At 39.6% G+C, this 12202-nt stretch overlaps 2 protein-coding genes across 13 annotated transcripts in view; one reads left to right on the top strand and one right to left on the bottom strand.

The window, feature by feature from the left end:
- The window catches only part of PSKH2 (protein serine kinase H2), a 72734-nt gene extending 67834 nt beyond the window's left edge, over positions 1 to 4900 (bottom strand). For all 12 annotated transcript variants that reach the window (XR_003683386.2, XR_008619482.1, XR_008619483.1 and 9 more), the window contains exon 1: positions 4811 to 4900. Coding sequence is in view for 3 of the 12 variants with exons in the window: in XM_028500463.2 (XP_028356264.1) it covers positions 4811 to 4848 (38 nt within the window). In the remaining 9 variants the exon portion in view is untranslated. The remainder of the gene's footprint in view (positions 1 to 4810) is intronic.
- ATP6V0D2 (ATPase H+ transporting V0 subunit d2) overlaps positions 1 to 11928 on the top strand; it is a 47955-nt gene extending 36027 nt beyond the window's left edge. The window contains exons 4-8 of the mRNA XM_007121248.2: positions 251 to 330; positions 1798 to 1875; positions 8086 to 8262; positions 9466 to 9543; positions 11155 to 11928. Coding sequence (XP_007121310.1) covers positions 251 to 330; positions 1798 to 1875; positions 8086 to 8262; positions 9466 to 9543; positions 11155 to 11316 — 575 coding nt within the window. The 3' untranslated portion in view covers positions 11317 to 11928. The remainder of the gene's footprint in view (positions 1 to 250; positions 331 to 1797; positions 1876 to 8085; positions 8263 to 9465; positions 9544 to 11154) is intronic.
- The last annotated feature ends 274 nt before the right edge of the window (positions 11929 to 12202 follow it).

The following is a 12202-nucleotide window of genomic DNA, read 5'->3' as shown; positions in this document are numbered from 1 at the left end:
AGTTCCAGGTTGTGAGGATTAAATAAGTTCAGGTATATCCAGTGTTTAGTGACAGCTTGCACAGAGCAAATGCTTCCTAAGTAATCACCCTTCTTGTCACCATCGCTGTTAGCCTCACCGAGTCTGTGGTTTGCCACTCCACAGTGTCCTAGTTAGGGGTGGGCAGAGGGTGGTGCGTTCAGGAGACATTTTCTATAGTTTATAATCATGTTTTGATTAATTTATTCCGTACGATAATTTCTGCTTTCAGCTCCGTTCTTTCAAGACTGTATGTCTGAAAATACTCTAGACGAACTGAATATTGAAATACTGCGCAATAAACTGTACAAGGTAACTGTTTCCCAAATATTATGTTCTTCTTTATTACATAAGGCATCATAACCAGAGTTCTTTATTAAATGTTACTTGCCTGTTAGCCAGCTGCTGAATTATGAAGCTAGGCATACTGGGAACAAAGCTCTTTTAGTCCTGGCCTGTCTTCTAGTTAAATACATGTATGTCAACTTCTCCCAGCCAGCAAGATCCTTGAGAGGATCCCATGCTTCTCTGTATCCTTAACTCTTTACATGGTGCCTGGAACATAAAAGGTGTCCATTGGATGGATGGATGGATGGATGGATGGATGGATGGATGGATGGTTGGATGGATGGATGGATGATGCGTGGGTGGATAGATGAGTGCGGTGAACCATATGAATCCATTTCAAAAGAACCAGCATACATAGTGAACCTTGTGTTATGTAGTGTCCGTCTCTGTCCTCAATCCTGTTAACAGAGTCCCTGAATTTCACAGTTAACCTGTCCACACAATTTTAATCTACTGACAGTGTGCAGCATACCAAGATGACCATCTGTGGACACAACATCATAGGCACCGCTTTGTATCATCTGACCAGCTGTCTGTCTGGACTATGCTGCCGCCATTTGAGTCACTCTGTGTAATAAGGGCTGAGCAAAATCTATCCATTTTCACTCACACCACTACAGCATCTTTGGACACTCTCATAGTGTACCTGAATGAATATATATATATTTTTTCATATATGTATACATTGCCATGTTGTATATCTAGCTTCTTATGCTGAAACATGTGGGCCTCTCAAAAGCATTGCATTGCAGCAGTTTTCCTTCTTATATAAAGACTTATGGGCTTAGAGGAAGCATCCCTGAGATATAGCTAACAGAAGGCACTGTTTTAAGCATTTATAGGCATTAGATCACTTAATCCACCCAGCAAAACTATGTGCCATCCCCATTCCTCAGATGAGAAAACTGAAGCATGGAGAGGTAAATTTACTTGGCAGAAGTCAGTTAGCTAGTAAGTAACAGACTTGGGATTCAAACACAGGCTGCCTCTACAGCCTAGTCTCTGCCTTTCCAGTGTATCTTCCATGCTCAATGCCATCCCAAATGTGTCTCCTGAGCAGTAGGAGACATTAAATATGAGTATAGGACCAAATCTAGACTTATTTGCAGAGCTCATAAGAGAGTTTGGCACTCTTGTTAGAATAGCAAGAATTAACAGTGTGAAATAATCCAAGAGGCATGCAAAAAGTGCTTGTTGAGTAATTATAAGCTATGATAAGTACAATTTTGTTCTTTTATGGAGTTCCTTTTTTAGGCTGTGCAATGTGCTTTGAGGCGAAAGTTTATACCAAATTTATTATAAAATATCTCCCTAGGGGAGAAGTAATTCAATTTCCATTAAAGAGTTTAATAACCCATGAAAAGCTGATCTAGAAATTTCCAAAAGGAAAATATATTCATTTCTTGCCTTATGATCTTTCTTCTTTTTAAGTCTTACATCGAGGCATTCTATAAATTCTGTAAGAATCATGGTGATGTCACAGCAGAAATTATGTGTCCCATTCTTGAGGTAAGAAAGAGTCCTTGAATTTTTTTTATGTCAAATAATGTGCTTATACACTTTTTCTTTATATAATCCTACCAATTTTTAAAATCTTAGAAGTTCTTTTATTTAGAAATAAAGTAGCAGTATATTTTATTATACATATATCATTTGATGTCTTCAGTTAAAAGAGGTATTTTCTTAGTTTTCTACATAGAAGAGTTATTTTGGAATTAGAAAAGAATGCTTTTGATAGAAGTTTGATCATGATTCACTCTGATGTAGTATGAAGAAAGTAGATTATAATTAGTTAAAAATTTAGTATGCTTTGGACAATTGGTGCACCATAGGTACTCTTATCAACTTCCCTCCCAACATTGGGCAGCTGGGGACCCCCACAACTTGGCAACAAAGTCTACTGTGGGCATGGTTCCTTATATAAATCCTAAAATAAAAGTTGCCCCAAACAACGGTTGAGCATCCCTGCTCTTGGCAAGAAGATTCTATGGGTAGTGATTCACAGTTGGCATGCCCACTTAAACCTCACAATGTGTCAGATGCCACCATTGGTTCCAACCTCTCTAATTGATGTTATATTCTCTTTAATTCCTCTTTATCATCACAGATTTCATCTGTGCCCACAGGCCCTCTTGCTTGCAATGTCAATCTGCACATGCATGAGGGACTCAGGCCAGAGATCAGAATGGTCTGAGGGGAATTCTGGGCATAGTTTGCACTGAATATTTGACATAGATCGCTCTTGCTGGCTTCCTATTTCACTTGGATCCTTTTTTTTTTTTTTTTTGCGCCACCAGGGAAGCCCTCACTTGGATCTTAAAAAAACAAAAAACAAACAAAAAACCATTCTGGGCTTAAAAAGCTCTTGCTTTGCCTTGTGAAACAAAGTTTTGTCTAAAGAATATCTTTAACCATTAGATTATCTGTTACAGTGGCTTCTACACTGGTGGGTAGATATTTAAGCTGTTCAGTGACTTCTGATTTCAAGAAAAGCCTGATAAGAACTACCCTTTGGGTAAGAAGAGAAAAAAACCTGAAATAACCTCATCTGCATATATTTCAACCAAATATTCTGAAACTGCATTTGATAAAATTAGCTCCCCTCAAATATCTAATTATTAACATTTTACAGTTAAAGATACTGTTAAAACTTTAAGGTCAAAGCAGTCCTTGAAGTAAGACCTCCTTGGAGAACTCCAAAAAATATGTTTTGTCTTTATCTATATTATACAGACAGTGGGCATCGATAAATAACATTTTTTTCATGGCATGCTAATTGTCAGAAAGTGAGTTATAGTCTCTTCCAGACATGCTGATAATATAACACAAGCAGGCTAGTGACTCTATGAAGCTCCTCCCTTTCTTTTCATAAATTTAACTACTAGCCACACTATAAAAAGCTACATTATCTCTGGCTCAAAAAGGTAGTTTCTACATGGCATAATTCCTGTGGTTTAGAAATGGTTCATGTACTTCATACCTACAAAATATGTAGGAAAAGATTAATGTTAAAGTTAATAACCTTCACACCTGTCAGAATGGCTATCAGCAAAAGGAATACAAATAACAAATGTTGGCAAGGATGTGGAGAAAAGGGAACCCTGATACACTGTTGTTGGGAATGTAAATTGGTGCAGCCACTGTGGAAAATAGTATGGAGGTTTCTCAAAAAACTGAAAATAGAACTACCATATAACCCAGCAATTCCACTACTGGGTATATAGCCAAAAGAAACAAAAATACTAATTTGAAAAGATACAAGCACCCTAATGTGCATAGCAGTATTACTTACAATTGCCAAGCTATGGAAGCAACCTAAGTGTTCATCAACAGATGAATGGGTAAAGAAGATGTGGTACACATATACAATGGAATACTACTTGGCCATAAAAAAGGATGAAATTTTGCCATTTTCAGCACCATGGATGGAATTGGAGGGCATTACGCTAAGTGAAATAAGACAGAGAAAGACAAATATTGTATGATATCACTTACATGTGGAATCTAAAAAATACAACAAACCAGTGAATAAAACAAACGAACAAACAAAAAGCAGACTCACAGATATAGAGAACAAACTAGTGGTTACCAGTGGGGAGAGGGAGTGGGGAAGGGGTAATATAGGGGTAAGGGGGAAAAAAGGGTTATTCTGGGATTATATGAAATGTGAAACAGCACTTAGTATTTAAAGAATCTTTCATTCAATAAAAAAAAGAAAAAATAATAATAACCTTACAGAGGTATACAATGGCACTATTAATAGCTAACATTTATTATATACCAGATACTATCCTAAGTGCTTTATATACACAAATTCACTTGGACTTCAAAATAGCACAATGAGATGGGTAGTTTAGTACCTCATTTTCAGAAGGGACAACTGAGGCACAGAGAAGGCTAGTAAGTTGCCTGATGTCAAACAGCTAGTAAGTGGTAGTGTCAGGATTTGAATACAGGTAGTCTGGTTCCAGTTCTTATATGTTTATCTATGTTAAATTACGTCTACATCAAATTCACCTGCACAGTTCTTTTGTATAAAAACTGCTCTTCTGTGCTAATTCTTAAGCAAGATCATACTGCACATGCTACAAAAATCAGAAGTAAATAAGAATTATGTCTTTGTAAATGTAAAAAGGATAGCACAGTATTAGCAGAATACTTATCACCAGGAGGATTTGGTCAAAATACTATCTACCTTGTGTTCTCTTTGTCCCTTTCCTATACCCATGATACTACCTTATTAGATTAGATTTTTTTCAAGCTGTGTTAAAAATAAAAATCCATTTAACTATCTTTGTACGTTTATATAAAAATATCAGTTATGTATGTTATACAGTTATAACATTTCTAATGATATGATTGGAAGAGGCTTGTCAGTTTTATATAAATATACCAGATCATGTAATTACTTCCCCTTTTATTTGTTCAACTATAGAGCACTTACAGTTTCTGAAGTTCTTCCATATTCTCATTTGATCTCATTTGACAGGAGACTTTAAAAGACTGAACACAGTGGAAGAGGGCATTAACCTAGGCTTGCAGGTTAAAATGTGACCTAATCACAAGACTGTAGCTTCATATTTAAAAAAAGAAATTGACTTATGTTCCAGACAAATGTGCTGCAGTATACTGTTTGCCTCTTATTCCTGCTCTTCTGACAGTCTGTAAGGTTAACGAAGCAGTGAAAAATAAGCACAGAATATGTTTGTTTCATCTCCCTCGGTCAGTATACATGCTAATAAGGCTGGGTTTGGTCCCAGTTCACTTCACTCTCTTCCACTGCCATCGACCCCTCTATCCACTGCTCCCACCAAGGAGACCCTTCCTCCTGTAAGGAACTGGCCAGAATTTTTGACCCAATGAGCCCAACTCCATCATGAGCAATGGATAATGGTTTTCAATATGTCAACACTGCATGGTTATCTTTTGCAACAACAACAAAAAATAAGTTATGGTTTTAAAATGCATGAGTGTTTGAAGGGTAGAGTGAAAGGAAAGACATCCGATGTACACTGTACCACACAGGCTGGCTGCCCTCTGACAATGATACAGGGCTTACAGGAAACTAGTACCACCCCATCTACTCTCCTCCATAATCAGATGTCATAGCAAACTGTCTGCTTAGGGATGGTCAAAGACAGAATAGCTCCTTTACAATTCAAAAATTATAGTTCTTTTCACTAAGAGAATATACACACACACACACACACACACACACACACACACACAGCCTCTAGGCTAGAAGTAGTAAAGTAGATAGACAGTTATAATAAAAGGGAAATTAAAGTATAATACACACACACACACACACACACACACACACACACAGCCTCTAGGCTAGAAGTAGTAAAGTAGATAGACAGTTATAATAAAAGGGAAATTAAAGTATAATAAGGAGTCAAAGGAAATCATATCTAATTAGAGAGGAAAGAGAAGGGCTTCTTATGAAAAAGATTGCATTTGATGGAACCCTCAAATGCAGGTAGGATTTCAACCTGGAGAGATGGGATGGAGTATCTGCTCTGTAGGCACAAGGAACAAGTATTAACCAGGACAAGAAGTTGGAAAGTGTGTGGCATGTTCAGATAACCAGCCGCATCAGTCAAAGTCCTCTCTTCTTGGCATGGCTTGTGAAGCCTCTCCTATTCTGTCCCCAGCTACCTGTCCATCCTGCCTCTCCAGCTGCTTCCTCAGGGTTTGAGCTATGGCCATTCCACCAAAATGTCATGCTCTACTCCATGCAGCTTCCTCCTCTGCCTTGCATTCCTGCAGTGCTGCCTACCTGGCCCTATTTCTCTCCTTATTATTCTAACGTTCTAGAACTAGAAAGGACGTTGAAGATCATCTGGGACAATTAACTCCATTGTTGCTCCTCCTGCCCTATTTGTTATTTCAAGGTTTTTTTATTGCCATGAAATCTCCCTCTTCCATTTCTTCTTTTATCCCTGGAAAGTCTGAAATTACTGACAGGACTGGTTATATTCAGTAGCGGGAGGCAGCTGCTTTTGCTTCCAAATAAGCCCACTCCTGGCTTCTGGCGCACCCATAATTTCCATGACAGCAATCAAAATGATCAGAAGGAACCAACTCTCACTGTACTGATAGGAAACACCTGTTCTAACAAAAGAGTTCCAGTAAAATCTGTTGCAAGTCTGGATTTGTTATTAATTAGTCAAAAATAGTATTGTAGAGCAATTCATTTCAACTTTCGTGTGCATATGAATAAGCTTGGAATCTTGTTAAAACGCAGATTCTGGTTTACTAGGTCTGGACTATGGTCTAAGATTCTGAACTTCTAACGAGCTTCCAGGTGATGTCAAAGCTACTAATCCTTGAAACACACCTTGGATAGCAACATTGTAGAGAATATTAGAGAATTTTTAAAATAGTAGAACTGTAGTAGAACCGTGGACCATTCCGTTGGATTTAGTAAACAGTTAAGATCTTCCTGTGTCAGGCACTGGATATTCAAAAATGAACAATCAACAAGAGAGACATGATCTCTCAAAGATGTTAGAGTGTGGTGGGGTGAAAGACACACGCACAGATTTTAAAATAATGTGGTAAGTGCAGGTTGCTCTGGGTGGATGGAGAAGGCTTTCTTAGCCCAAGGACATCACGGCAAACTCCCATGGTGGGCAGAGGAGGTGCCCATGGAGGACAGACTGAGATGAAATGGTCAGAGTAGGTAGAAGGAAAACTAAGAGGAGTCCAAAGGAAGAGAAGGCAATTTCAAGAAGGACTCCGTTGGGGCTTCCCTGGTGGCGCAGTGGTTGAGAGTCCGCCTGCTGATGCAGGGGACACGGGTTCGTACCCCGGTCCGGGAGGATCCCACATGCCGCGGAGCGGCTGGGCCCGTGAGCCACGGCCACTGAGCCCGCGCGTCCGGAGCCTGTGCTCCGTAGCGGGAGAGGCCGCAACAGTGAGAGGTCCGCATACCACACACACAAAAAAGAAGGACTCCGTGGTTAGATAAGACAGAGAGGCCTGATGTGGGGCTGGGAGCTCGGGTGCTTAGTGCTTCTGAACACAGAGAAGACAGGCTGGAAGTACATGTGACCCATTTGGGAGATCGTGTAGCCTAACCCCACCATTTACAAATAAGGAAACTGAGGCCCTGAGAGGAAGATCACTTGTCCCGAGCCCTGTAATTCTTAGCTACAGACTTAAATTTATTGATAGCTAACCTAGAACTTTAAAGAAGAAAAACAAAACCAGGAAAGTACAAACCAATGGTAAGTAGCACAGTTTCATTATGTAAAAACTCCTACTGACATCAACAATCAGAAAGGGATGTTTAACATGCATGACATGCACATTTTGTGCTAAACACTCTGCTAGGCCCTTCTATTTACATTACCTTGTTCTGTCTCTGAATCGACCCCAGCAAGTAGGTATTATTCCAATTATTATGGAAGACACCTTTGAGACTCTAGTGGCCTACGTGAGAGAGACACATGAGTAACTAATAACAGAGAGCCTGGGAACTGAATTTAGTGGGAAGTCCTGGGCTCCTGGGCTGTTGTCACTGCTGTGTGATCCTTCTCTGGCAAGCAGAGTTACTCCTTTACAGGAAGAGACTACAGGAACATTAATAACACATGTCTATTATAATTAGACGTAGATCAGGAAAGGAAAGCAAATCATTTTGGAAATGAATTTGTCTAGAGCGTTTAGTAGATGGTTCGATTTCACTGATTTTATGTCTTGCAAATTCAGTTTGAGGCAGACAGACGTGCTTTTATCATCACTCTTAACTCCTTTGGCACCGAGTTGAGCAAAGAGGACCGCGAGACCCTCTACCCGACCTGTGGCAAGCTCTATCCCGAGGGACTGCGCCTGCTGGCCCAAGCAGAGGACTTCGAGCAAATGAAGAGAGTAGCGGACCATTACGGAGTATGTGTTTATCCCAGGTTCCCGAAATGTCTTGTGTGATTTCATCACATGTACTTTAGAAGTCCACACATCACATTTACACTTCTTATCTAAAACATTTAGAATGTTTGTGCGATAGAAAGCAGTATCTCTTGCTGTAATGTCTCTCCCAAAGAAATACGCTGAGTTTCTAACCCAAGCTATTGGTGTTTTTTAAGGTTCCTGCCAAGCAAGTACTTGTTTAAATCTCCAAGGAACAGTCATTTGAGCCTTTTTTTTTGAAGTGTTTGATAAAGCAAGTTCCCCAAGGGACTGGTGCAGTGTTCTGGAAATGTGAGCTCATGCCAGAGTTATGTAAAAGAGCCTGACCCAGCCATCCTTTCAAGTGCCCATTGGGCAAACAGTGTTAGGTACAGACTGTCTACTTGAAGGACAGGGGAAAATATGGACATACTGTTTATACCACTCCCTTTGCTCAGTGGCCAGGGTTCAGGAAAGGAAAGAGGGCTGCTATGTCCTCTCCCACTCCAGCACCCAATTGCTCTTAGAGAGCCTGAAGCTTCTCAGCTCAAGGTTATAACCTCATCCCCTGGTACCATTCCTTCTGACCTGCAGACAGTAACATACAGACCCTCCAGGTAGCTTTTCTAGAACTGGAATGACACCCCTCTTATCTTTGCTTATGGATTTCCAAAACCCTCCAGGAAAGATAAGCCAGCAAACAATGAGTGAACCTTTGTGACATCTCTTGTGTCACTGCAAGAGGTTCTTTAGCATAATATTAAAATTTGAGTTTCTCCCCAATTTCCACCCCTTTCTCACTTGAAATTCCATAATGAATTTTAATCAGTTGTCATCTCAAAGAACCCATGAAGCCATACTGATTAAACCACAAGCACTCATTTAGCCTCTATAATGTGTCTAACTAGCCCTAAGAATCAAATGTGGAAATCAGCTCAGTGTACACTGAAAGTAGAACTGCTTTTGCCTCTTGCCTTGTAGGCCTGAACAAGCCAATAGGATGGAATGCCATCTGTACTCTCGTTGTTTGGATTTTTTGGTATTTCCTCAAGAAGCCAAAGAGCCTACAAAAAAAATCCAGGCCTTCTGGATAGATTTTCTAAGATGGGTGCATAGTTTCTATATTGCTGGAAAAATATAGTTTTTATGTTTATAAAAAATGAAAATTTGTTAAAAAAACAATTTCTTGTCTTTGTTTTTCAGGTATACAAGCCTTTGTTTGAGGCTGTAGGTGATGGCAGTGGGGGAAAGACATTGGAGGATGTGTTTTATGAGCGTGAGGTATGATGTAAATGGAAATGCTGCTAGCTTATACACTCTTTTTCTCATACTCTGGGTCTTAGTATTTCTTTTTTTTTTACTTGGGTTTTCTTTTTACAGTTGATCAGACCAATTGATTATGTACATTCATAGTTTGAATGGGTATTAGTTAGTATCTCTGCCTTGGAGAGTCAAGGCGTTGTGGTTCACATATGACTTCTTGAGGGATTGTCATACCCAGACAGATGTGCACATAGCAAAGCTCTGGAAGTAAGGCAGCCATTCTGTAATTATCTAGAGAAACAAAGCTAGGATGTTCTCCCGATCGGATACTGACTGTCCCCAGGGGGCACACCCTGTTAAGTGCATCCCTCTTGAATCCATCCCTTTTTCAAGAAGGATTTATCACTCCTGCACACAATTAGAACACTTAGGAATTATTTGCATGGAAATCCATCCCATCTAGATTATTCTCTTTCCCTGAAAAGGCAGAAGAATACTTGATCCATTTATAGCCAATTCCTGAGCTACTGAAGTGTGCAACAAGAGGACTTTGGGGAAGGGTAGCCAGGTGAAGTCCCCCAAATCTGGAGACGTTTTTCTAGTGTACTTTATTCATTTCCCTAAAACCACTGGTCCTTCCATCTCAGTCTGATTGGAACTAACAGAGAACCCTGAAATTCCCCCACACTTTAGGGTTAAACTGGCTTGAGAAAGCAGTATGGGGGTCTTCCTGTAAGTCCTACTCTAGACATTTTCCAACGATTCTCTAGAAAGAAGTAAAAACAATGCAAGTATTCCCATATGTTAGGGATGTTTTAAAATTCCACACTATTGCCCTTCTGCTGCAAAGACGGCTGTTAAAGGAGCTGCCCTTGGCAGGAGAAATGTGTGCCTGTTTCTAAGAGCAGGGGGGCCTCCCCTTCCTGACTGCTTTGCTTGCGGTTTTCAGAATTACATGTGGCACTCAGTACCTCTTCTCCTTTTTTCTAAATGGAAAAGAATAAAGGAATTGTTCCATTTCAGACCGCACCCCAGTTAAATGTTTTTTGAAAATTTTCTTTTACTGATCTGCCTCCTGCAGAAAAACACTATTCAACTGTATGTCAAGTTGCTGCAGAGCATCCTAAGGAAACTCATAATATCACCTGGTCCAAATTCCAGAGGCCTGTGACATTACCCTGAAAGGGAGTGCAATAGCCTAAAAACCACCTTAAAAATTTTTAAAATTGTGGCCAAGGAAAAATACTTTATCTAAATGAGACCAGCCTACTAGCTAGAAGCCAAATAAATATCACTACAAAGTTACACACACACACACACACACACACACCAAAGTCCTCCTAGGAATCTTGGTGCTAGCAGTGCTGCTGAGATTTGGAGCTTGTCTTATGATTTTACAAACTTACTTTTTAAACTACTGTTGTCTGCCTTTCTCTGCAGAGTGACGCTCTCCCTTTAGACTTGCTGAATTTCCTACTGCTTTCCTTTCTTTGACACAATTTAGAAATTGTCTATTTAAATACAGATAAGCACCGCACAAGCACAAACCAGTCTGTAGCGTAATATTATTTCATTAAAGTAGTATGTTCCAGAAGAGTTGATGGTCCATGTTTTTTTTTCGTTCCCCAGGTACAGATGAATGTGCTGGCATTCAACAGGCAGTTCCACTATGGTGTGTTTTATGCGTACACCAAGCTGAAGGAACAAGAAATGAGAAATGTCGTGTGGATAGCCGAATGCATTTCACAAAGACATCGAACTAAAATTAACAGTTATATTCCAATCTTATAACCCAGTGAGGGGCCTGAAATGCAGAAAATCATAAATGTTAAGAGGAAGTTACTGAGGGAAATAGGAGTCGTGTTATATTATCTAGATCACACAAAACTAAGCTACACTTCACTTCATGAATTGCAGACCAACTGGAAACGCAGCAAGCCAACCCTGAAACAAAGCATTTCTTTTTCTTCCAGAAGCCTTAAATCTTGCTTCCACGTTTATGTCTCATTCTTCACCTTGCCTTAGACATTAATTGTAATTAACCCTATGGTACTTTTCCTATTCTTATTTTTGTTCTTTTAAAAATCAAATCTAGTAAAAGTATTTTGCTTTCCCATGATTCTCCATAGGCCCAAATACTGAGTGTCTCCTTTATTTTTTAACTGTCCATCCCTTCCCTAGGTCCACAAAAATCCAGAGCTGTAGATAGCCAACATGGACCACATATGGTGGAAAATACCTTATTTTTTTCTAATACACTTTGATCTGGTAGGCTTGGGAAAGCTACATAATTCCAAATCATATTCCATAGATGCAGGTAGTGTTAAATTTGTTATTAAGGCTACCACTTATAACTAATTTTCTCACAACTTTCTTTAAATAAAAGGTATACCTCTCTTTCTTGCAGTTTCTTCATACTTTGCCTGAGAAGAAAGTAACTCCATTAGTTGTATTTTATTCATTCAGAAGCATAAATCACAGGTTCGGTTTACAGGATATGGATTCTCTATAAAACTTCAGTAGAACCCGTGCAGAGAGCTACCCAGAAAAAGAAAAAGTGACAAACACTGCTCTAGTGTTTCTTCAAAAATAAAAAATTCCGGGCTTCCCTGGTGGCACAGTGGTTGAGAGTCCGCCTGCCGATGCAGGGGACACGGGTTCGTGCCCCGGTCCGGGA

The sequence above is a fragment of the Physeter macrocephalus genome, chromosome 15, assembly GCF_002837175.3.
Source record: "Physeter macrocephalus isolate SW-GA chromosome 15, ASM283717v5, whole genome shotgun sequence".
Lineage (NCBI taxonomy): Eukaryota > Metazoa > Chordata > Mammalia > Artiodactyla > Physeteridae > Physeter > Physeter macrocephalus.
This window is presented reverse-complemented; position numbering and strand designations above follow the sequence as displayed.